The sequence below is a fragment of the Streptopelia decaocto genome, assembly GCF_964273445.1.
Source record: "Streptopelia decaocto genome assembly, chromosome: 3".
NCBI lineage: Eukaryota > Metazoa > Chordata > Aves > Columbiformes > Columbidae > Streptopelia > Streptopelia decaocto.
The window spans coordinates 1,665,404-1,690,969 of NC_138656.1; the positions used below are offsets into that span (position 1 = coordinate 1,665,404).

The 25,566-nt window shown below is 40.0% G+C and overlaps 1 protein-coding gene and 1 long non-coding RNA gene across 9 annotated transcripts in view; one reads left to right on the forward strand and one right to left on the reverse strand.

Moving 5' to 3' along the window:
• CCDC88A (coiled-coil domain containing 88A) overlaps positions 1 to 20,422 on the reverse strand; it is a 61,247-nt gene extending 40,825 nt beyond the window's left edge. For all 8 annotated transcript variants that reach the window (XM_082049903.1, XM_082049899.1, XM_082049897.1 and 5 more), the window contains exons 1-4: positions 19,790 to 20,422; positions 19,571 to 19,671; positions 3,454 to 3,562; positions 1,476 to 1,545 (exon numbers count right to left, since the gene is read on the reverse strand). In XM_082049903.1, the coding sequence (XP_081906029.1) occupies positions 1,476 to 1,545; positions 3,454 to 3,562; positions 19,571 to 19,671; positions 19,790 to 19,852 (343 nt within the window). In that variant the 5' untranslated portion in view covers positions 19,853 to 20,422. The remainder of the gene's footprint in view (positions 1 to 1,475; positions 1,546 to 3,453; positions 3,563 to 19,570; positions 19,672 to 19,789) is intronic.
• A 441-nt stretch (positions 20,423 to 20,863) lies between these two features.
• LOC309437602 lies at positions 20,864 to 24,353 on the forward strand. Its single transcript, XR_014183584.1, has 3 exons — positions 20,864 to 20,917; positions 22,800 to 22,900; positions 24,219 to 24,353. It is a non-coding gene; the product is annotated as an uncharacterized lncRNA (long non-coding RNA).
• Positions 24,354 to 25,566: the final 1,213 nt, after the last annotated feature.

Here is a 25,566-nt window from a genome sequence, read left to right on the forward strand (position 1 = left end):
GGAGAACAACACAAACACCACCAGAGGTTCCGCTTGCCAGACCACAAAAGCTCCACGGCCTGAGCTGAGGTCCCGGAACAGGAAGCAGCTTTCTCATTGACGACTAAAGCACAGGGGTTTGTGTATACAACTCAATACGAAATTAGCTTGCTGGGGTTCCATAGTGCATTTGAAATAACATTTCATCTTCTACTATGCAATATTGTTAAGATATATTTTGTCTCAGTATCTTGAAGAGAATTTTTTAAAAAGTCACTACACAAGCAGTACTACAACCTGCCTTTTTTGTTATTCTGTTTTTCCTTTAAGTTTGGTCTCTAGGCATATCCATGGAGCATTTCAAAAACCTTAAGAAAGTCTGGAATCAAAATATAAAAGCACAATGGATTCTATTCTTTTGGAAAAGAGACCACATTCACGCGTCTTGGTGCATATGATAGATTACAGCATCTGCACATATACAAACTTAAAAGGCTGCGACCTCAGAAGCAAAAGCAGCAATATTCAAAAGCAGAAAATAAAAATTTTAAAAAAATATCAAAATACCTACATAAATGAGATATATGCGGATGGGATATGGCAAGTATCGACATTATGAACCCTGAAATTGAAAAGCGAGGTAACACAGATGATCCTTCTTGCGCATGAGAAAAATCTTGTCTCACGTACACGGAAGCATGGCATAGAAGACATTTAAATAAATGAAAAAGCCAGGGGAAGCTACACAGCCTGTTAGAGGAGTTCCTAACCTCTCTGCTGAGGCGCTACAACATCAGAAGGAGAACACCCGGGACACATTAGAGCCCAGTTAATACAGTGTGCCCAGTCCCCAGTGGCTCCGTGCAGGCCAGGTGTGGCTGCTCGCTGCTCCTGGGATCGAGAGCACGCTGCAGAGATCCCCGAGCGGCCGCGGGTACTCAGCTGGCTCCACACGCGCTAATGTTCTTGGTCTGAAAATTGCAACTCTCAGAGCTGGAAGCAGAGAAGGTGGGAGCATGGAGAAGACAGTATCAGTTCGGGGAGAAAGCACCAAGGTCATTGCAATATTTTTCAGGTAACGATGCGAGAGAAGCAGGAGAGTTTGGGGAAGGAAAAACACAGATTAGGAGCTGGGTTGCCAGTTTTCTCAGGGGTGGCTTAGGCAGAGCAAGTTGAAAGCACAGTAGCTGGGAATACATGAAACTTATGTTTTGTTGTATCAGCGTCTCACTGGTTGCTGGGAAATGTGCTTCGTTTCAGTATAAAGCCCAATAACAGGCAACGCTGAGGTTGGACACAACATGTTTTTATGAAGTGTGGACCGTTGGTGCAAACAAAAAAACCTGTTACTCATCATTAAGAAACCACTTACTTGCTAGAAGTATTTACACAATCTTCTGTTGAAAGGCTCAATCCCATATGAATTATATTTCCAGTGAAATAATACAAATTATTACACCAATGTAAATTTTCATCTTAGTTAAAAATGAACTTACCAGAAAAAGGATTTTTGCCGATTATTAACACATTTGGCAAAGACATCATGATCAACTGCTGCAAATTCTCCTATGAAAGTTAATTAGAATATTATTTAAACCATATGGATTGAACAAAAGCAAATCTCAAATACTAACCACCACTAAAAAGAAATTAGGATCACATCAGCAGCTTAAAAATTGTCAAGTCTCAATATATACATGTTCAACACTTAATTATTTGGACACTAATTAAAAAAAAACCTTACAAGTACGCATTACTTCTACCAAAGCCTTGTTTGATTGGTTTGCAAGATCATGTCACCATAGTAAAATCCTCTCGTGGCAATGGATCTTAAGCCAACTAGATCCTGTGTCTCAGAATGCAGCAAAACTCTGTTAAACTATGAGTGTTCATGTTTCTCTGACTAGCTTATTGAGAGATGCGTATTTTATTTGCTCTAAGTTGCATTTCTACCACAAAAGATCCATTTCCTCTAGTTCATGTCCACAGTCTCCCGTGGCCTTGCCAAAACCTGGATGTGAAAATTACAGGGTTTTTGCTGTAGTTATGCTGGTACAATCCTGAATACAAAGGTACAAAATCCCATTTGCATGATGAGGCGGGGCTGGAGTTGGTCAGTCCCCGGCCTCAAGCAGCAGCTTTGTCCGTCCGTCCATCCTTTGGATGGTATCAATGGACAGTTCTGGCGGGCACCGAGGGCTGTAATCAGGTCAAATCCCCAGTCTAGACAGAGCCTAATTCTGCAGAGCAGCATCATCTCCCTCCTTTCCCAGATGTTATTCCCAGCAGATGCCATGCGGGCAGCTCTGGAGTCCAGCTTTTTGTTTCTCCTCAGTGCTGGATTCACTAATACAGAAAACGTTCACACTCTAAAGCAACGTATTCCAGACCATCACCGCTTTACGTCCCAAAGGCACATGTGCCATATTGTAAGCTAAGAACTTAACGTAAGTTAACTAATATTATGTCATATTTGAAAAATGACATGACTTGAAAACCACCTGTGGAAATTCTTAGCTATAGCTGTGCTTGAGAGTTCCCACCAGCTGATAGGGGACATTAAAAAATAAATCTATCAAACTGATCGATAAGAGATTGAAAAACAGGTACTCTCATTGCATGTGCTAAAGACAAATTATAAGGAGGTAGAAAATACCTTGATCTATGCAAATATAATGAATTTCAAGCAACCATAACTTTTGTACTTCTAAGATATTGACAAAGTTAATTTTCAAACAGAATTTTTTAAAAACTGAAATGTACCACAGGAATTTTTAAATTAATAAAGAACAGATAAAATATAAATAATGCAATGAGTATTTATAGCTACTACAAAAGACAATCACATACTTTAAAAACTGGGGGCTTGGTGGTTTTGTGGGTTTGGTTTTTAAATAATAGCTCAAATGATTTCATGATGCTATTATAAAGTTCTTCTTACTGTGAAGCAGAGTACAAGCAGAGGTAACCAAGAAATGTGTTCTCTACGGATTAGTGACATTATCATCTTTTTTCTTCCACCACCTCCACCTTTTCAGAGCCGTCTACCCCCTCTTCTGTCAGACGCTGTTACCATCATGAGCAAGCTTGGTGCTTCTGAAATGACTGCTGCTATTAAAAATGTGAAACTGGAACCTGTGTGTCCCGAAATTCACATCTTTCCTTTAACTGTTGTTTAACCTGCAAAAATAAACTAAGCCTATTGACAAAATTCTGCCTTGCTCATACAAACTTGTGGAGTTCATCAGCATTTATTTTATTAAAGACTCATATGTTGTGTCAAACGGGACTGACAGAGCGCCCATAAGAGTGATGGAATCTCAATGGTTTTAATTTCCAAAGCCCAGCAGAACTTGCAGGGCGCTCAGTTCTCCTGAGTCACCTGCTGCAAATTGTTGCCCTTCAAGGCATTACTATAAAAGAACACTTAGAAACAATTCTAGGCAAAACATAATATAAGAAACAACTACTGACCTGATAGTAAGTTTTTATTTGTTTCACCAAAATAGACAAATTTTGAATCCGTAATGATGCGTCATTGTTGACTTTTTTGTTTATCCTCTGATTAGCAGATTTTGGATTACTGAAAAAAAAAGAGAATAAATTAAACACACTGAACATTAATCTTTCTGTATAACAAATGATACAGTTAATGTGCCAGCATAACAACCTCTTGTCTTGGTTATCACGCCTTTTTTCTCCCTCCACAAGCAAATAAGGAGTTGTGGAAGTGACTGCCAAAGGCAGAAATAAATAACTTAAAACATCTGTCTGTGACACAGCCAGCCAGATTAGCACCCTTTTTGCCTATTAATACAACATGTAACAGGGAGCACCATCGCAATTACTGGAGAATCAATAGAACGAGCAAGTTTCTGCGGCTCCACGTTCCCCCCAGCAGCCCCATCCCTGACACGATACAGAAAGCAGAGCACAGCTATAACCTAAATATTCCAGCACACACCGAGACACCAGGAACCCTTCTCACTGGTGCAGATCGTTACAAAGAGCAGAATGCAGAGTGGCTACATTAACCAGCGTCTATACACTCAAAAACTATAGCATGCTGGTTTATCATGAGGCACAAATCCAGAGTGTAAGTTTTAACTTTTCGAACAATGAGGAACAGGAAATCCACCACGCTAACACACATGAAATTATTTTTAATTTATTTACAGATGACTGAAGTTTGTCAACAAAGGGATTATTAGTGGGAGTTTTTGTCATGTACTCATATACTACCAGATTTTGGCTGGATTACATTGGCTTCAGAGAGGAAACCAATCCCTTTTTCCTTCACAAAGTAGGAAGGATCTGAGGAAATGCAGATGAGTCACCCTTTTTCAATACCTCGTAACATAACAAGTTATTAACTGCATACAAGACAGTGTGACAACCATTCATTGTGATTTTTCAAGGAACAGAATGCAGAACCAATGCAACTCTCCCCCAACAGCCTGTCAAAGGCTCACAGAATTCATGAGATGGCCCATGTGAAGTTTTGTAGCTTCGGAATTCAACACAGGCAAAGGATTACACTCGAAAATGACCTGAATATTGTAGTGGACTAAGATGTTACCTTGGATTTACTAATTCAGCCAACCTGTAGCTGCAAAAGGAACTACATGGGCTCAAATTGATTCTGCTTTGCAGCTGTGCAGAACTGGACTCCTTTCCAAACTGAATTCATTCACATTTGTTAAAATCAGAAGAGAAAATCCAGGATAAATCCTGCTGACCTGCTGGCATGCAGAGATCAGCCGAAGTCTCCTGTTTCTGCGTTCGATTTGGGCCCTTAATCTTCATCTTTAATCTTGATGACTATGGGATTATCTCGAGGCTTTTTCATCCTCCTCAGCAGCATTTCTACAGCCGCACATTGTGGATGACTCTCCCTTTGGAGCACCCAAAACACAGCACCGGAGCTTCCCGGATATTGGAACACCTCTTATTTTAGTATCGACACCAAAATCAGCGTGCAACCACAACAATTCCAAACACAAATGTCATAGAAGCTCAGGCTTTACACCTTATCATTTCCAAAGTTGTACTAGAGAGTTTAGACAGATCTTGTAACAACAAAAACCAGCACTATGTCTTCATAATGGTACGTAAACAGAAATCTTGACACGCTTCTAAGACAAATTGTTACTATCTCAATAAAACAAATGGGAAATGAACACAAACAACAAGCTCCTGAACAGCAGCAGAAAGAATGCCAAAGGGCTCTGTGTGGAGAAGGGAAAAGAAGAACAAAAAGGGCAATTACAGCCCAAGGTTTCTTGGGACACAAGTTCCTAGCTCCCCACCACCGTCACCTTCATGTTTTGCAGTACAATATTTCATTACTGGGACTTGCATAAAACCCAAAGCACATGTGCTGCATCTCTGGTTTATTTCATTACATTAATATCCATTTTTGAAATCACAAGTCAGAACATCTGGGCAAGATCAGGAACCATAGGGTGTCATTATACCCATTCCTGGACTTCCATCCCAACTACCAGCATTTCTGCTTACAGCACAAATAATCCACACCTCTCAAATAATGCACTAACAGACACTAACTGAGCATTTTTAGAACGCTTTAGCAGATGCTACAGCAAATCATTCTTGCTTCATTTTTTCCATCTTAATCCTTAGAAATCCAACAGTGTATGGATCAACTCTGCCAAATTATGCATTAACAAAGATAATGAGAAATTCTATTCTATTAGTCTTGTGTCAAGCTTAACGCTGACACGAATAAAAGACTTTGTTAATTGTAATGTACACTACTACACTACTGTTGAAAGCAAAGTAATATTCCTTTACTTCCACCAATTCACCCAGGTATCCTCCTCCCCATATATATAATAGATACAAATTCTTACAATAATTCATATATGTATAATAATTATTTTAATGTGGTGAATATCTTCATCTATCTAGACCAAATGAATGGCGGACACATTCTGTACATTTTATGGAACTTCCAGGCTTTATGCTGGTTTGGGTCAAAGCGATTCATTCCTGTAACTCAAAACAGAAAGCATTCAACTGCTTGTGTTTGGTTTGGGGTTTCGTAGGGGTTTTTTGGCATCAGCTGCAGGCAACAGTTCAGTGAGGCTGCGAATTTTGCTGGGAAAGCCCCAGGTGTGCTCTGGAACTGGAACAAATAGTCCCGTTATATGAGCCTCTGCTAGTGCAGAAATACCAACAATTTAAAACGTCAGGCTCAGGACAACAAGTGCACAGAATACATTTATCTCTGTAATCTTAGTTTTTATTCCTAAAGACTACGGCTACAGATAACAAGAAGCTTAACTTCTTGGTCTTGAGGCTTGACAAATTTAAGTTACTTACACATCAGTATTATCACTACTAGTCTCCACAAATCATTTTTAATACAATTAAACATGTACCCTCAATAACTCTCTCTTACTAGTAGGAAGTTGTATTTCTTTGATTTTGTCACTTGTGGTAAAGATTGTCGTATTGGGTCATTATTCTTCAAAGGAGGGAGGTAGGTTGTCTTTGGCGCTCCCAATCAACACATTAGCAATGACTAGGATGACTTTTACTGATAAAAAATTGATTCTAACTCTTCCTGGAGTGAAATCCTGCTCTGAATACCTTCCAATGCAAACAGGACTTTACCTCTGCACTACAGCAATTTAAATGTTTCTAACCACACTACGTCATTAAATGAGTATACTGTGTAAACACAGAATACCAATAGGCTACCTACAGAAATGACCCAAAATGTCTAAATGACTGAAACGTCTAAATTAGAGGCTGCTTGGTAGAAGAATGCTGCAGTGTTTGTATCTACCAGCGTTCCCTCACCTTCGGTCACTGATTTCTAGTTTTCAGACTATGTTTGAACCGTGAGCTTTGACTGGCAAAGCACATTGAAGAGCCAAGACCAGGCCTGGCAGCCCACTGCTCACCCCAGGAACTGCCACTAGGCCCTTCCGCAGGAGAGCCATGGTTTCCAAAACCAAACACACCTTCATTCCCAATATTGGTAACTCATTCTCTCCAAGCCTCGAGCTTTGAAGCTCGGCGGCCTCTTTAATCCACAAAACACCGTTTCAAATAATCTTTATTTAGTCAATACAGCCCATCTTCCTAAATACTGATGTCTGAACTTGCTCCTCTCAAAGAGGAACTAACACAGCCTGATGTTAGTGACACATTTTCCATTCTATGTTGTTTGTATAACTGTATTTTGTCAGACTGGTCCAATCCACTAACAGACTGATTTTCTTCTAAAGCATTTTGAAATAACTAACAGAAGAAGCTAATGAAATATAATCTGCAAACATTTTTCATACAGAAGGATAAAATTCTAAACTTAAATTGCCAAATATCTGTATTGCTTTCAAGAGCACATATCTTGAAATTAGTTTACATTTTTTGGCAACCAATTTATTACAGATTTTAATACATTACTTGTATCCACGTGTTGAATTGTTCAATTTTTATGACCAAGAAATTTTTCTAATAATTACATTTTTATTCATACTAAACAATTCTGCTCATTAGAATATGTTCGGTCCAATACCACTGAAATAAACTGGTCCACGCTGCTGGCAATTCAACAAGATGCAAATGAAATAATGTTGAAAATGAACCAGTTCTAAACTAGACCTTTGTTAAAGGTAGCTTTAAAGAACAGCTTTTTAAAAACACAAGATTCCAGTGGCTACTGTGCTGGTTACACTAGAAACATTTTGAAGGCAATACACGCTCTGAACTCTGAATTGCTCCTTTTATTAGGTGGAGCTACTGAACTGCTTCAGTGGCGAATAGCCTGGCAAAATAGGGCAAATCTGCGCAAAGTCAATAGGAAGCAGAGCAGTAAAAGATACCCTTGAGCGATTTTACATTTAAGAGCAACCTACTTATGACAAGATACATTAATTTCAATAGCCATAAAAACAGACATGAGCATCTATCCCAATAATGCCTTAGTTTAAAACTACTGATTACAGCGAAAACTTCATAATTTTGAAATACTACCGGTGTCATGAATTACAGATTGAGACCTCATATAATCAGGGATTATGTGCCTTTAATTTTTCATTGACCAAAATCTATCAGAAATGGGAATGTGATATCTTAATGGCTTCATGCTTAAATCTATGCAGACTGCAAACCAGTTGTGTCCTCTCTTGCCATCTGCTCCTTGATGGTACTTAACCATTAAGTCTAGTATTATAACGCACCCTCATTCGAAATGTATCATTGTTCTAATGTATTTGTTAAGTATAGTGAAATGCTGAAACAAGTACTTTTGAAAAAACCTACGCAAGTGTACAGCTCAAAGGATGATAAATATTGACTGTTACTCTGTGATTTAGCTTACAGTAGCATGGTATTCACATTTACATATAAATGCTGCCTGCCCAATAAAGTTATATTTTTTGCAAAGTCCCTATAATTGGAATACTGAGGCTCACTCTTGCTCTTTGCCAAATATTCCAATAATTACTGGTATGAGAAATTTTGGATAGATTTCAAATAATAAAGCAGCATTGCAATTATTTACTGTTAACGAGAAAATAAATGTGTACAAAATGTGTTTTACAAAGACATTTGATACAGCAGTGTCCTTTTACTGTGGAAGTTAAAATAAAATCAGGACTTTCCCTGGAGAATAACTGATAACCTCCAATTTGCTTTAAATATTTGAAGCAACACCAGACAGAGCAGTACATTGAGGCAATTAAATTATCAAAAGCACCTCTGCATACTGGACAAAAAGAGCCTTGGCCTTCCTCAGCGTACTGTTTCATCAGCCTTTACAATCGAGTTACAGCATCAAATGGGGCAAATTCTGAAGTGCAATATTGTCAGTAGCTGAAGCTGGTGATCACATATACTCTAGAAATGCTGGTACAAGATGGCACACTTCAAACTCCTCCTGCATCTATTAGTATGAATATTTTCTGCTGCTAAAGCGTATTTCCATGCTAAACCTACTAAAAGATGAAGAAAATAAATGTAGCTCCTTTTCTCTATCTCTGGCACATACTCATCAGGCTTCCTGTGTTGATAGAAATGGATTTAAATGGATAACTTCTCTAAAGAATAATTCACGATACAGACTATCCATGGCTGAAGCGTGCAAAGAACTAACTCAGCACGTTCTTATCTGAAAAATAGAAGGCAATAAAATCCTTCCACCTCTTGAAGAGCACCATGCAAGCCATGCAGCAAGCCCTGAGGCTGCAATGCATTGACGATGTTGAATGATGCGATGGCCCAGTGATGTTACACAACGTGCACACGACTATTACAACTGGAGAACCACAGTCTGACTTGCTGAAGACACGAGGGAGGTACATTCTAGAGTTGTACAAGTGTTCAGTTTTGAGTCCTGCTAGCCATTCTACCTCTGTGCGCTTCCACAGGACCCAGGAAAAGGATGCTCTGAGCCTCACCTGCAACAAGCAACCAAACGTGATTCATACCAACTGCTCTTCTTTGCCTTTTTAGTGGGCATTTATGACAATCTACCTCTTCCTTGTGAAACACCTGTATTTTTGCCTTTGAGACAATACTGTTCAAGCAGCTATCAACGCACAGTCAAAATGTCTGCAGAACTATGCGAACATCTGCTCAAACATCTAAAGGTATCATTATAAATGCTGAGATGCCCTTTACCGCAAAATAAGGTGCATATTAATATCTCAATTTAAGGACACTTTGCTAACTCTGCACTTAGCAAAGACTGACTATATGTGCCCAAATCTCAACAGTTGTATCAAAAGTTTTTTGCCTTATGCTAACATGAGTTTTAGAAGTAACTCTAACTTCATAAGCCTTCTGTCCCTTGCACAAAACCACATGCTCTAGGATTATGTCCAACATCATAAACTATTAGGAGACTGAAGCTCTATGCCTGCTTACAAGAAACACAACCAAGTGGCCTACGACACATCAGCTGGCTGGTGGCGATCACAAGAACACCACAAAGAACAGCCAAGCAGACGCCCAGCATTTGCGGACAGCTTTCCCACTCCCTGCCTCAGCTCTGCAGCATCCGACCAGGCTGAGCTGCTCACAGGGGAGCTGCACAGCGCTTAAGCTCTCTTGTTGGTGCTCACAGCCCAATTACTCATGGCTGACATGTGCCAGAATAGCTGTATCGGAAGCAGTGCCACAAGCCTTTTGTGTCACATAACCCCGTCTCTCCCTCCTCCGTCAATACCAACCTGCTGCGCCTCCCGACCTCGGGGCTGCTCTGACCAGCAACTGCTCTGCTGGGTGGTCCCACCGCTCCTGGTGTCATTTGCACGAAGAGACACCCCCTCACAGCTGTCACATGTGAATGAGCCAACAGCCAGACAAAATCATGGCACGTTCAAGAAGTCTGGTGACTGATCTTTAACTTCTCCCTCCCAAGGTTTTAAAAAGGCACAGACCAGAACAGCGCACATGTCTGGTTTGTCCTTTCTCTTTTCCTTAGTATCAATAAGGAAGATGCATGCAGGTGAGTGAAAGGCAGGAGAAAGAAAGAGAGGAAATAAATCAGTTCACCTGTCATCTACTAAGCACACACTTGTATCACTGAATTAACACCCCCAAAATTCCTAACTTCCAAGCTTACAGAGCAACAGCTGTCTTTATCATCACATAGTATGAAACTACTTTTCTACTCTTTCACCTTGACTGTCAGATGTACTCTTTTTTCCTTTCACAATAAAAGGTACTATGTCAAATCAAAAGCTTTTGGCCAAAGACTGAAAATACCGAATCACCACTCACCGCACCGAGTAACCTGGGGAGCCCCCCCCAACAATCCATGAGAATGTGGAGCAGCCTCTGCTCCACAGTTGGCAAAAGGTAAGGGGCCTTCACCAAATTAAACACTGTCGCTGGCAGAAAAAATCTATAGGATCCAGAATATCACAGAATGCTTAACACACAAAATAAACACTCCTGCTTATCAAATCATTGAGAATTCCTAGACAAAACAACTTGACAAAGAAAACTTTTTTTGAGCAAACAGATGAGAACCAGAAAGTTTGAAAACATACTTTACTACTTCAACAAATCTAAATATCTGATAAGGGTCGTCGTCTTCTTCTGGTATGGGGGTTTTTTTATTGTCATTTGGTGGTTTTGTTGGTTTGAATTGCATGAGGCCCAGTAGCATATACTGTTTCAACAGGCAGAATTAGACTGCTGTAGTACTTGCACTAGTCTACTTTCCAAATTAAACCAAAAGAAAAAGGCAGCACAGGATGCAAGAGCATTAAGTCTACAAAGGACAAGCAAGAAAGGAGATGGACATACCACAGAATCCTGAAGTTTTCCTTTTTCCTTTAAGCACTGTGTGTTATTCTCCTTCTCAGTGCCAACTTTTGCTTTTTTCAGATGAGTTCAAATTTTAAGATCTATTCAGTCCAATGCTAATTAACAGACTAACTGAAAACTATTTGACTTTGTGATTAACACCTCGATGTAGCTGACCATTAAAACGCTGCAAACATTTACACCAGCAGTAATCCTGTGACAACAGTAAGATTAGCTTTACACAAGCAAGCACTCCCGGATCTGCACCACAAGGTGCAGCATGACTTGATACCGGAGGGCATGAAGTAAGAAAATGGTTTTACAGTCTGCTTTGGAAAGAACATCCTGCAAACATACAGGTACTACTTGGAAGAAACCTCAGAAACAGTTAAATTAGCAGCAGAATAGGCCAGAGAGCTGCCAGATAGGAAGCAGCAAGCAATACAGAAACGGAGCAAATAAACACTTGTTGGCCTTACCAAATTGTGCTTCCTAAGATAGTTAAAACATTAATATAAGGGAAAATAATTTCTGTAGGATTTAAAAGCAATTCACATTCACAGTCTTCTTTAAGCTTAAAAAAAAATTAACATATTATTAAATTTGTGTGTACAAGCTTTTCTCTTCTGCTCTAACCAACTTCCAACACCACAGCAGCACACACTTTGCTTCATTTGATAACCACAACATCACCAAAAATAATCTGTCCTTTGGAAAACCTGGGAAAACGTTCACTCACTTTATTCTTTACTTCAAACCTTGCTGAAGCTCTAAATTCTCAAAAATAATTAGCTCATATTTAAGATTCAAAATAGTCTGACCTTAGGTAACCATCTCAGCACACTGAGCACTAAAAACATAGGAAATGCTGATGTGAAATCAGCCTAGTGAGATGACACCAAAGCTACCTGAATATTGCAGTTTCAGTGACTAAAATGATATTAAGTTGTAAAGATACTGCCACGCAGATTTCCGTTAATAGTTTTGGTTAGAACACTATGACTCTCGATTTTGCCTTTCTTCTGAAGTACAATAAAGCTTCTATAAGTAAATTAGTAACAATAAAACATACGTCATCTTCTTCTGTACCAATTTTTAGACGACCAAGTGCCAGCCCTGAGTCCTTTGTACCGATTACTCCAGAGAACGAGACAAATTCAAATGCAAGGCTCCTGGATCTACAGGGATTGCCAAAGAAAACAAGTTAACATTTCTTGTAAAAATTTTACCCACGTGAGCAACTCCATTGCTTTAGCACACTAAGTGTTGCAAATACTGTATGCACATCAATACATGTACAATCCCCTGCTGATTTATATATAAATAGAGCAGTACACGGACTGTACCCCTGTTAACTACTCACGGCTACAAGATAAGCATACATATACAGGCCTGTAAAATAAGTGCATTCTTTTCATCTTAAAACATTAATATTAATATCCTTGCTAAGATGCAAACCAGCACTTTTTAGTTATGACATTTCTCTGCATTCTATCATACCCCAACTAGTATCCGTCTTTTATTTTTTTCCGGCACACACAATACTCTGAATACATAGCAACTATATTCCCAAGCTACCAGGAAATTACACCAGACGTTTTTTGCTCAAGGGCTTATTTAAGAAAAACAAAGATACCACACAAACAAAAACTAGAGCAAATATTTCCCTGCAGCTTAAAATAAATTACAATTCTGCAATAAACCTAAGTGGACTATCTCCTATCACTATAGGAAAGGAAGCCATTTTTTAATTATATCTAAGTGTGTATTACAAAGATTCACTCAACAGCCAGGGATATAACACAAGCTGCTTATGAGTTCAGTCATTGTGATTTCTGAATCCAAAAATACAACGTAAGATAATTTTTGCTTTTTCCTCAGAGTAAGCCAAGGAGAAATCACACCAACCAAGCCCAGGCCAAGCAGCAGCCTTGCTCCAATTCAACACCCTAACATCCATCAGTCCTATGTATTTTGTAAATACTGCTTAAGAACAGCTGCCTAAGAGGCCATGCTGCTTTGGAGCATCTTAAGGCATAAATAGAGGACTCTTTAAAACAAAGCAAACAAACACACTCCCACACAGTTGTTACCAAATAATCTCTGACCACTGAGGTCATGTGCTCCAACAAAGCAGCATTTTGAAAAATGTCTCGATCCCTAAATAATTATGACAGAAGGAAAAGTGCTACAGTATGAAAGACAAGAAAGGCAACAAATTGGTATTTAGTTTGGAGAAAAAGGAGGAGGAACACATGAAAGAACACAAAGCTTAAAAGCTCCTTCTTCACTGAAGAAACAAACGAGGAAAATCTGGAAGTAAGCTTCCCAAATTTAGCATAGAATTAAGATGGGCTTGATTTAGCAACCAATTTGTCAGTTAACTAGATTAGTTTATTAGAAAAAAAAAAGATCAGACCACGGCAATACTTCGCAAAGGTTTGTGGCACAGAGATCCCCAAACCAGCCATGGAACCTGCAGAAATACAGCCTTGCCAGTGAAAGATGCAAGTTGATCAGTCCAGGTAGGATATATTCGTAGCTAAGTTAAACCTCTGAACCTTTGTGGTATAAAAATCAGAGAGAAATGAGATGTGCATTTCATTATCTTCATAGAGTACTTTGAAACAGCACCTAGAATAAGAGTGAAATGCAAAATACCCTAAAAATAAAACCGTAAAGCCGTAGTGAATATATTGTTTCCTTGCCAGCATATTTGCAGTGCTGAAACAAGTCGTTTTGATTTTAGATCTTTCAACTAAGATTTCTATTTATGGAACAGGTAGCTAGACTCAATAGAGCACCTCTGTATGTATTAAGAAACATTTTTTAACTCAGCTTTTATTCCCTGGCCCTGCCGTTTGCCTGGACTAAGGATGTGATAAGTAGCACACTACCCAAAGAAAGGAGACAGAATCAAAGATAGATACTCAAGATAGCACATGCAGAAAAAAGTGAAGAAATTGATGTATACATGCAGAGGAAGATTTGGTTATTTATTTCCTAATCTTCAAAATACTGCAAAAGCCCAGAGTGAACTACAGAATAGTTTACTGCAGAGAAATCAAGAGTGGACAAGATGAAGGAAAGTGGCCATCGAGTGTAGGAAAGGGTACAAAAGCATAAAACAGAGACATAGACAAAGATCAAACGCTTTAAGCCTTCCATGTTCAACGCACACTTTTTTCCCTTTAGCTATCAAACCCCTAACCACCTCAGAAGTCCAAGAACCAGCCTATGTCCACCTCATTTGCCCAGTTCAATGCTCACTGCAGGCAGATGGCCAAGTCTAAAATTAATTATCATTACACCATAAGAACTATCTTTTATTTTTTTGTAGTCAAAAGGTTTTAATTCCAACAATCTTGAGCATGGTGCACGTTCTGCTGAACCATTTATGAAATAATTTGCTTCTTTACAAAAACCACAAGCGTTGTAAATTCAGCTTTTCTTCAGGAAAACCTGGGCCCTACTGCTGCAGAACCACTCTTAGGAGAAACAGCTCTCAGCTAGTGACATGTGCCACCTTGCACCTGCAGAAGCCCAACAGCACGTCTGAAAAGCGTGAATCAATTCCATTCGCTGCAAGAAAGAGATGAAGGTGCAGATTTAGTAATATTTGACTTTTCCCTAAATATGCGCTCGTATTTTTACTGCCGAACTCACCAATTTCATTTTCCCCAAAACTTTTTTGCGTTTCCCTGCCCAGATATTAGGTGTTCTTCACCAGAAAGAGTGAATTGGAGGGGAGCGCCTGCTCCTGCACTTTCCCAGCGCCAGGCAGCTGGCTCAGCCACTGGACACGAGTCCAGTTTTCAGGGAATGATATAAGCAGGCCTGGCAAGCTCAACACTTTGGAAAAAAAGCATACAACTCAAGACTAAGAGCTCAGCAAAGGAGTCAATGAAGTAGTCTACACATTCCGGGCACACAGCACCAGAGTGGTGGAACAGTCAGCCCATCCACCTGGAAAATTCTACGGGTGTCAAATGCTCACATGTGGATCCAGGCAGTGAAAAACTGTGGGAGAACAGCAAAGAGGAGAAAAACAGGAGAATAAGAAAACGCTTTATCCTTTTGGAGTAGTTCTCAGCACGCCTGGGTGCAGCAACTGATGTAGATAGTATCGATTAACATATTCAATTAAGACAAAAGTTATGAAAGCAGACAGGTTCTCCGGACGGTGGATTAAATTAACTCAAGATTCAGAGTTTGGTTCTGTACATTTCCAATTCTGCATACAGTATTTTGCCAATAGTTCCTTTTAAACTGGTCCATTTCCACAAACACAAAGCATAATAAAATAAACCCACTAAAACTAGCATACTGTTTCAAGTCTTTGTTACTTGACCAAATATTAATGGTGGTGCTAAATATAATGAAAAGTCCCAATCTTGTAACTACTTGCAGCTGTCCATTTTTATTCACAGGAACGAGTTTTAGGAACCACAGTTTGTATTAAAAGATTTTCAGCGTTTCTTACACAATCCTATTGGAATTCAATTAACAAGTATCAGAGAACAAGACCTAACAGAAAATAAAACAAAAACCACTCAGAAAATGAGTGTTAATGTATTAATATCTTCATCTTTCGGGATCAGAAGAGTATATAAACAGTAAAATACTAAGACAAAAAAAAAATTAAGTGGCGTTAGGTTCTGGAAAAATATCTCTAAGACAACTACGTATTACTTTACTGTAATGGCACCTAGATGTGCAACAGGTGACTAATCCATTGAATTATACTTCTTCATTTATTTTAGTAGTATACACAATGTATTTTACTCAAGTATATGAGCACTCTATATGTTAAAAGTATTAGGATATAGAGGTACAGTAAAGGTATGAAGTATTCTCAGCATGTTCCTGCACCTCCCTGCCATGAACACCACTGCACTGAACTCTTGCATTCTGATTTATTTCCAAGAAGCGTGACTCCTTTTTGTATCAAAGAGCACCAAGATAAACGCTCAGATTTAGAAAGACAGATGGGTTTCTATCCAGAGGCATCAGATACTGACTGATCCCAGCAGAAGGTAGGTAACCAAATACTTTTGAAGAACAGGACCTAAATTTAAACAGGAAATGAGAGACATTCTCTCAAGTTAGGAGTTTAATATTATAACACTGGAACTCTTCTTAATTAAAAATAATTTTCTAAAAATACTGATAAAATTGGCCTGTAGCATCTCCAGCAAAGAAAGAGCTCTTCAGATGTAACCGGCCACTGAATGGAATCTCTGTCATTTTCATGTGCACTAAAACGTCCAAGAAGTCAAAAGTAAAAGACATACAAGGAATGCAATGAAATATTCTTGCTCACGTATGAGGTACTAATAATGCTGATAAAACCCAACCATCTCGGTACCACTACCCTGCAAGTATTCCAATGGTGACATCTATTTCCTCTGCCTGAATCATTACAATTGTTGAAAATAAACTTGGTCTAGACAAGCACAAGGACAAACAAACGCCATACGAACAAACTCTCACTTGTCACTGACGGAGGGCAGGATTAACTCTTTTTTTCACTGAACAAAAAAACCTTCTCCAAGCAACAAAGCCACTTTTTTTGATCATGTCGCTGTTTATAAACCATGTCTAAACCAATATATTAACACTCACTTTCATGGTCATAGAATTTGTTTTTTCAACGTTTGGCAAAAACAAAGTAAGTATTCGAGTATATATAAAGCAGGACCAACAGCACGTCCAGCAGCTTCCACCTGCTCGTGCTTTCAACGGTTTTTCAAGCAGAGGAGCCAACCTACACCAGCACCACATCACAAAGGCCTGAGCTGACAGGTACACACTAGCTGTATTCTCACACCAAAACACCAACAGCCTGAAATAGCTCAAAACCAAAGGAAACAGTAAGCACCATATGACACAACTCATGTGAATTAAAAAAAAACACCTTCTAGTGGTACTTTCCACATTTCTCCAAATGACATTCCGGGTGACTTTGCAAGAACATTTCTCCAGAGCTTCTAAGAGCACCATCGCTCCTAATCATGAGTCTCTAGTTCTCAGGTGAAGTAAGTCATTGAGAGCTTAAAAAAAACCAAACCACAAGCAAACACCAAACAACATTCCAAAGAAAAATATTTTGCTTTTGACATCACGTGATACAAATTTTTCTGCCACGTTTCCTCAACACATGGTAGCTAAGACTGAAAGCAAAAAAGAGAAACACTAATAAAATGGAATATACTGAAAATAAGTAATACTGATGATTAGTTGGAGCTGCATCTTTTAAATCTTTTTGCAAATGAAGGTAGACATTTAATAGGTGGATATTCAAAGTGGACAAGACTAGGAGTTACCACAGGTTTCCACAGTGACTGCACCAGAGACGGAATCTGTCTGCAAAACATGAAACATTTTTTCCTCTTTCAATCCTGGCAAAAAACCCAAAACAAATAAAACCCCCTTCAAAATAAGAACACAGTTCTGGAAACTTCAATTCTAAGCAGTAATCAACCATAACACATTTCAGTCGCTCAAAAATGTGTTTTATATAAAATACACCTTCCAGTGTAGTCACATTTTTGTAAAATGAATTGTATTTGTACACCACTCCTTTTACATGCACCATAGTTGAAGGCAGTTTTTAATTTCTCTGACTACAGAACCATTTTATATTAAATTCACATCTCCCACATGTATTTTTTATAGGCATGCGCAAACCTCTGAAATAAACTCCAGAAATCATGGTCTGGGGTCAAAGATACATGTACAAAGTCAAAGCCAAATTCAATGCACAGTGACTTAAGCATGAGAATGTTGCCTCTCTGCAGTGTTCCATTTCACATATGTGTACCTCACATAATGGATATCCATTTATAACGTTAGCATTCCAGAAACTTGCTGAGAAAGTTTAATTTCAAGATTGTACTCTTCAAAATCACATTGGTCCGGTTCCAGTACTAAATTTGCCTTCCAGCTGTCAAACGTTTTTACCAAATAGAAGCTTTACACGTTAAATGCATGGTCGTAACTGACAAGCTACTTAATTTATATAAGTCCAAGAAAATAAAAAAATCAACTGTAAAATAAAAATAGTATGATTCTGTGAATGTATCACTTAAAATTCTTACTAATATATGCCAGAAATACACTCAAGATTTTTTTAAGAAGTTAAATTCCAGCAAGTTTTCCATGTTCCTCAGTATCACAGAAGTAAACACTTGGAATTCATAGAATTGGTGACAAAGAAAATATTTGTTTCAAAAATATGCAAATTCTAACTTAAATGTGGTAACGTGTAGATCTTTTGACGTAGACGAGTTATACAAGCTGAATACCAACAGCAAAAACTTGAAGTACTAAACATGAGCAAAAACTCCAAACAGTGCAAAAGGATGCCCAACATCGAGCAGTTCCTGAGGAGCAGCTGTCACCACAAGCTGCTCACACACTCATCTATCCAGCCATCCATAAACCTACATTTTTTCATACCTATACAAACAAAACATGAACTTCTCCATAAAGACTTAAAATATATTTTAAAAGTATGAAGAATTTTTTTCCGCTAGTAACGTTTTTATGATTCCACCACTAGACACTTGACAAAAGTGTTACTCTCTAGCATTACAGTAGTGGGCAACATTCCAGTCTAAACTATGATCAACAAAAAGTCACTGTAATTGTAAAGAGATGTTTCTAACAATCAGAGTTTTCAATAAACAATTTACAAAAGTCTGTAAAAACGTTTCTTCTGTGGCTCATACCCAAAAACCATTCTACACTCTCAATTACAATACCAGCTTTACTGCACAACTGCTTGCTACTCTGATTTGGAACTGTGAAAAATAAAGCGGAAGGAGTTAAAGGACAGTCCATTTGCTCAGCAAACAACATTATGCGACTCACATGTGATCTTTAAGCTGCATGTAATATGAACTATGATATGGATTAGAATCTTATTAGCCAAGCAAATTTATTCAAAATTCTGTTTATGAACATGACTTTCAGTAGAATGAACCCTTATGCTTCTCAGTGGAAATCTGGGAAGCTATTTACAGTCATCCAATTTTCCAGTAACTTCTATATCTATATGATTCAGCCTGTATTACACTCTATATCCTGCAAATATATCACTCGGATATTAAATTGTAAAGAGCATCTGCTACGCCCCAAAGTCTCCTCTTAACCAACCACATGACTAATTCAAGTATAAAACACAGAAATATACCAAGGTCAATATGGAGGGAGAAAAAAGAGCTTTCATAAGAAAGCAAAATGTACAAGAAAAGCAAGAGCAAAAAATAAAGGCAAGGCACAACTTGCAGGCACTTACATTTGCAGCATGACTTCGTTGAGAAACACGCCGTCCACCAGCGCCACATATTCTTCCAGGTTGGTCCCATTTCCTCCAGCTAACGGCCCAAATGTCTTAACCTAAAACAAAATCAGCATCACCGCGACGCTAACTCCACCTCATCCTCTGCCGCAAGGCACTTCTCTTCAAACAATGAGCAAATAAATGAAGACCGTGCGAGGAAAAATGAACGCTTACCCAGGTGACAAGAGGGCTAGACATGAACTGCTCCAAAAGGGGTGTGAATATTTCGTTCTCCATCTTACAAAAAAATGGTTAACATCAACGTAGCTCCACTGATGCAAAAAAATACGAGAAGTCCTTCACCGTGGCAACTCTCTGACACGCTCCAAGGATTTAGCTGGAGTAAGTGAACCCCATTTTTACCAAGCAATTCGACGGCAACAAAAAAAGTCCGTGCATTGGCAGCTGGGATTTATCTTCCTCTTTCAAGAAAAAAGGCATTTGGAAGCGCATCTAGTCGTATTTCAGCCTTTCCATTGATGCCTCTCCCTTCCTACATAGCGAGGGGTGGAAGGAAGGAAGGGAAGAAAAGAGGGAGGCTGCCTAGCTACGGGGATTCTGCATCAGACAAAAAAAAAGGAAGGAAAAATCTGCTTCAGCAGCGGCAGCTCCTCAGAAAAGGAGAAATTCCAGTAAAACTCCGCAAGCTCCCCACAGCGATCACCCCGAGGGGCTCCGAGCCCCGCGGGAGGGAAGCAGCCCCCGGCAGGGACCAGCGGCTATTTTAAACCAGTTCCCTTTTCTAACCCCTTCCTTTTTCCACTAAACTACGACGCAACGCAGGGACGGGAGCGGCGCACGGCGCCTCGCCCCGCAACCTCGCCCTTCCCCCGTCCCCTCCCCTCAGGGCCTCGCCACCCCCCGACCCCCTCCCCAGCCCTCGGGCCCGCGGGTTCGCCCGCCGCTCTGCCCGCACCTCCCGCGGCACCAGCTCCGCTTCCCACCCCCGTTCCCCCGGATAACGGCCGCCTCGCCTCAGCCCGCCCGGCCGCGCCGCATCACTCGCCCCCTCCTCCCGCCTTCCCACTCCCGCTACGGGCGGTTCCAGCGTATGGATCCCTCCGCCCGGGGCTGCGTGCAGCAGCCCGTTATCCCTCCGCCAGCCCGGGTCCCTTCTTCCTCGGCGGCCGCTCGGGGATGGCGGCGCAATTAGAAAAGGGGCGGGGCCGAGGGAGCCGCTGCGGGACGCGCGCGCACGGTGAGCGGCGGCGCGCGAGCCCAACGGCCGCGGCGCGCAAGGCGGGAGCGCGCGCGGACGCTGAGGGGAAGATGCTCTTCTGTTCCCCCCCACCCTCCAAAAAGGTGCTGTGAGGAAAAATTCGTTGTGGGGGAAGAAAAATGGGGCAAAAAGGGGAGGGTGGAGGGGGGGAAGGGGAGTCGCTAACGCCCTTGAGGAGAAAAACGGGATATTCTATTGATGGCACCACCCGCCCCGCGGCCACACGCTCCCGCCTTTCGGGAGGGGAGAGGCTGAAAGGCGGGCGCACCCACGGTGACACAAAATCCAGCTTTCTGCGGGGATTTAGCGGGGAGGAGGGCGACCTGGTTACAGAAAAGCAAATGATGACAAGCAGTTTTCTCGCCTAAGCTATTGTCCTTAAGCTGTCTCCAGCCACTTGTGCTTCAAATCTCAAATACTGCATTAACATACGGGACCGTATCTGCTTAATAGATTATGTAGTTTATTGACAAAGCATTAAAAAAAAATAAATCTCAAACTAAATCCAGCTTCTCTTCCATGTAGTATAAATTAAATTGCAGCAGCGTTTTTCCAAATGCCTTCAGTTTTACACACATGGTAAAAATACCGCCACAAAACTGCAGTAAAAGTGACTGAAATTAAGCCCTTTTGAAAAACATCACAGTAACAGCTAAACAGATTAGGGTTTTGTAACCTAAATACTGCATATAGTATTTGTCCTAATGGTCCGAGATTAGAAAAGAAAAAAAATTCCAATAATAAGCTTTCCCCATGTGTGAAACCAAAGAGAATGTCTGAGTAAAAAATTACAAAAATAAACAATATTAGTATACCATTTGTATTCCAAGGACTTTTTTTTAAACAGAGTTGCATAGTTAAATGACTGATTCTCACAATTATACATTTTCAGCAAAAATCTGGTCTTTCTGTCCAAACCGGAGCTTTAGAGTGAACTCGTCCTCCTATGAAACAAAAGAAATAAGAAAGAGCAAGGGAAAAATCCGCAGTCTTGGATCTGAATAAGAATCTGGTGATCTAGGGGTGAAATAACTGCCAGTAAACTACCAGCCCTTAAAGGCAACTACAGAAGCATTTTTGTACAAGCCTGACGAACCAACCGCTAAACTCCCGGTGTCTGGCAACAGTCTGTAATATGCAATTGTGCATTCAACACTGTGGAACTCCCCTGGCTCACCAGTTTGGTTCTTGTGGGCTCTAATCAGGCACTAATGACTTTGGCATAAAGCAGTTTCTAGGAATTAAAGACGGGCTAGTAGAAGTTGATAGCCCATGTGGTAGTCACGTGTTAATAACACCAGCTGGCTCATGAGTTCCTGAAAAATATGCTATACTGAGATTTCATAACATGGAGATAAGGATTTGACTAAACAGTTTTAGATGTTTTTGCTTTCATCCTCACCATCCAGTTTGCAAGTGTTTTCAGCAGTGCTGTTGGTCACCGTTCCTAGAGAAACACTATTGTTAATATTTAACATGCAGCCATCTAGGAGAGGTGAGACAACTGGCCAAAAGATGAGAAGCTGTCTACCTTGGATGACTGAGCTCTTGTTTGACAGACATCCCTTGAAATGAGTTGAAGGTAGAAAGAAATGTTTGTCTTTTGAGTCGTTTTTCTAATGCCAAACAGAATATGGACGGCTCCCGGTTTTAGTGTGGCTGTCAGGAGTCATCAGGAGCATTGACCTAGGAAATACTTCAAGTATTTAGCTCTACTTCAAGTGGTGAGGCAACACTGCAATAACCTGTAGCTTGTGACATATTTGGCTGCATTGTTTAAGCAAGTTTGATGACAACTCTTATAGTGGTAAATCCAGGAACTTTGTTACAACAATTCAGTACTCGCTGAAGAAGTTGGCAGCTTGAGTTAACTGACCCAGAAACAGAGAAGCCTGGTAGCAGGTGATTGCTGATGTCTCGAAGTGCGAGCTGTCTGAAATCCTCCTCTCTCCGCTCTTTCCCCAGCAAGGTGGAGCATCTGGATCCTCAGGTGTCTGGTGAGGTGTCTGTTCAGACCAGTACCGCTTCCTCAATTCTAACAGCCAACCAGTGGGCCTGCTCAGATGGTAAGAACCCACCTTTGCTCTTTTCATAGTCCCAGCACTGTACACCTCCTAAAGATCCCACACCGAACTTTCACATTTCATCAGTATATGCAGCTCTCCTAAATAGTATGATGCAATTTGAAATTATATCTCTATCTTCTCCTTGGGAAGTAAAGTACTCCATTTTGTCTATAATAGAACTGATAAGATTGAACGATTCTTTTACCTTGAAACAATAAAATGCAGAAATATTAATTTATTAAACTTAAGTTGTAATAGTTTTAACGATTGTAGGAATGCATATTCAGGAACATTTTAGAACTAAAAAAATTATTTTTATAATTTGAAAAAACGCACAAAGAACAGTCTTGTTCTTTCATATTTCTATTCTCTAGAACAGACCTGTCAGTATTTAATACAGTGTGTGGCCTACCGCTTCTGAAAGTACAGATTTAGAGATTAACCATGTTATTTGAAGTGTAGTGTTTTGTTCTTCTACAGGTAAAGCATCTCCATCTCATTTCTATTGTGTCTCCTCTCCTTTGGTACCACAAGGATTCTACATAGAAGACACAGAAATTATAAACAATCTGTGCCTAGACCCCAGATCTGCAAATTACAGAATTACTTCATGGCCTCACTTTAGCTTGTTTCTCTCATAGCATAATTTCCCATGCCTGTTGTTGCAAAATAAAATTTGAAGAATGACCAGAACACAAAGTGACGCCTTAAGTCTGCAGGCGGCAGGAAAGCATGACTGTGTAGAGCCACATTTCCCTCATTAGAGTTTGTCAAAAGATTTCTGGTTAGCCCTGCCCACAGTGAGCCAAGGGAGGGGACTGTGTTGGGAGGAGAGTATGAACAATCTACCCAGCTTTAGCTGATGCAAGAGACAGTGGTTTTCTCTTCCTCTCCTACATAAGCAAAGGAAAGAGGTTGCAGAGAAAGCTCATGCTGCTGGTTTTGCCTACTCATCTGCACTGCCGGGTTGCTAGGCCTCTGCCTGGCCTGGCAAAACTTAAGAAGAGGACAAACCAGGAACCAAGTGTGGGTGCTTGGGCTGTGAAAGTGCATTCAAAACTAGAATTTTCTGAATAGGGGCTCACTTGACAGGGCTTTGGCTACTGAAAACTGGAAGCTGACAAGTAGAGTCACTTTTCCTTGTCCTATGTTTGCTCCCAGAGAAGCCCATTTCCCTCTCAAATCAAGGCTACAGGAACAGATGGGGCAATAAAAGGAAGAGTAAGGGCACTGAGGGGTTGAGTCTTTCTAAGTGTGGGTTGGAATTCCCAAAGGTCCCACGAGTACAGTAGACTAAAAGTTACTTCTTGTTCCACAGAAGCTGAAAGCAGGGGAAACCCCTTCGTAACATGAATAATGAAATGGAAGTTCCACAACAATTCTTGAAGATTTCTTCCCTGCTATTGCATCTGCTCTAATGTGATCAAAATTCCCCATCAACTTTAAGGGAGCTTTCTGAGCAAGAACTGTAAGTAACCTCAGAATGAGAGTATGTTGAGTGAAAAATTAAGAACAAAACAGTAGAGGCTTGGGGAGAGTGTCTGTTGTCCATTTAAGGTTTTTTTCCAGACCTCAGAGGTTTTACAGTTCATGTTCAGTTATACCAAGTAGGAAGAAATAAGTGATATCAGACAGGGAATATCCTGTAGGTTTGTCTGCGATCCAGAGCAGTTCTCTGCATCAGCATCAATATAAACGCATCAGAGCTTCTTGTCAGGCAGAATGTTAATTGCGAGAACAGGTACTTAGCATTTCCAGCCATGCCTAGCTAACATCTCCACATCTGTGCCATCCCTTTTTAGCCACATGGGTATTGAATCCATAATTTTCGACTGAATTACAATCAAAAGTACAATCTAGCAGATTCACACAAATCTAGCAGTGACTTCCAATAATAACTTTTGTTATTAAAAATAAACTACTTGATTATAAGTTCTAACTTTAAGTACTTAACTTAGTTTTAAATACATCTTAAACTCACGAGAAGTCAATGCAGTATATTCCCCAGGCAGAACTGCAACAGTAGAGCCAGATTCTAACTCCTACTGTATCACTGAATTGCACATTAGACAAGCCTTAATTTACTTGAAGAGCTAAATTGGTACTTAAACTGTGAAACAGTTGGTGAAAGTATTATATTTAATACCTCTATTCATCTGAAGAGGGAGGCGCTTGCAGCTTTTTGTTCCCTTTCAATCACTTGGACTGGCAGGAAGGATGTCAGCTGATAAGATCAGAAATAAATCGCAAACTATCTATCTTGATTTTTAAATGTAATAGCCATTCCTTAAAGTTTCCATAGGCTTAGATTCCTAACAGAACAGTAGGCAAATATTGCCTTACAAAAAAATTCATTTGAATTTAGTATTAAACTAACTCAGGTCTTTTCCTGCTTAGCCAATAAAACATTTATCTGTGGTTTTGACTTTCATCTGCTGACTACAAGACAGTCTATTAATGTTGTCTATGAACTTCCCTTGTTATTTGCTGCATACAAAGAAAAAAAAAAATATATATATATATATTTTAATCTAAAAGCAAGCCTTAAACGTTACAGCAAAACAGCAGTTACCTAGAACAATAGCTTTGGTACAAACTTCTGTTGTGGCCAGTGGAGTGAGACTGAGCAAAAGCTCTTGCTGACTTGCCTTCTGTCAAACAAGTTC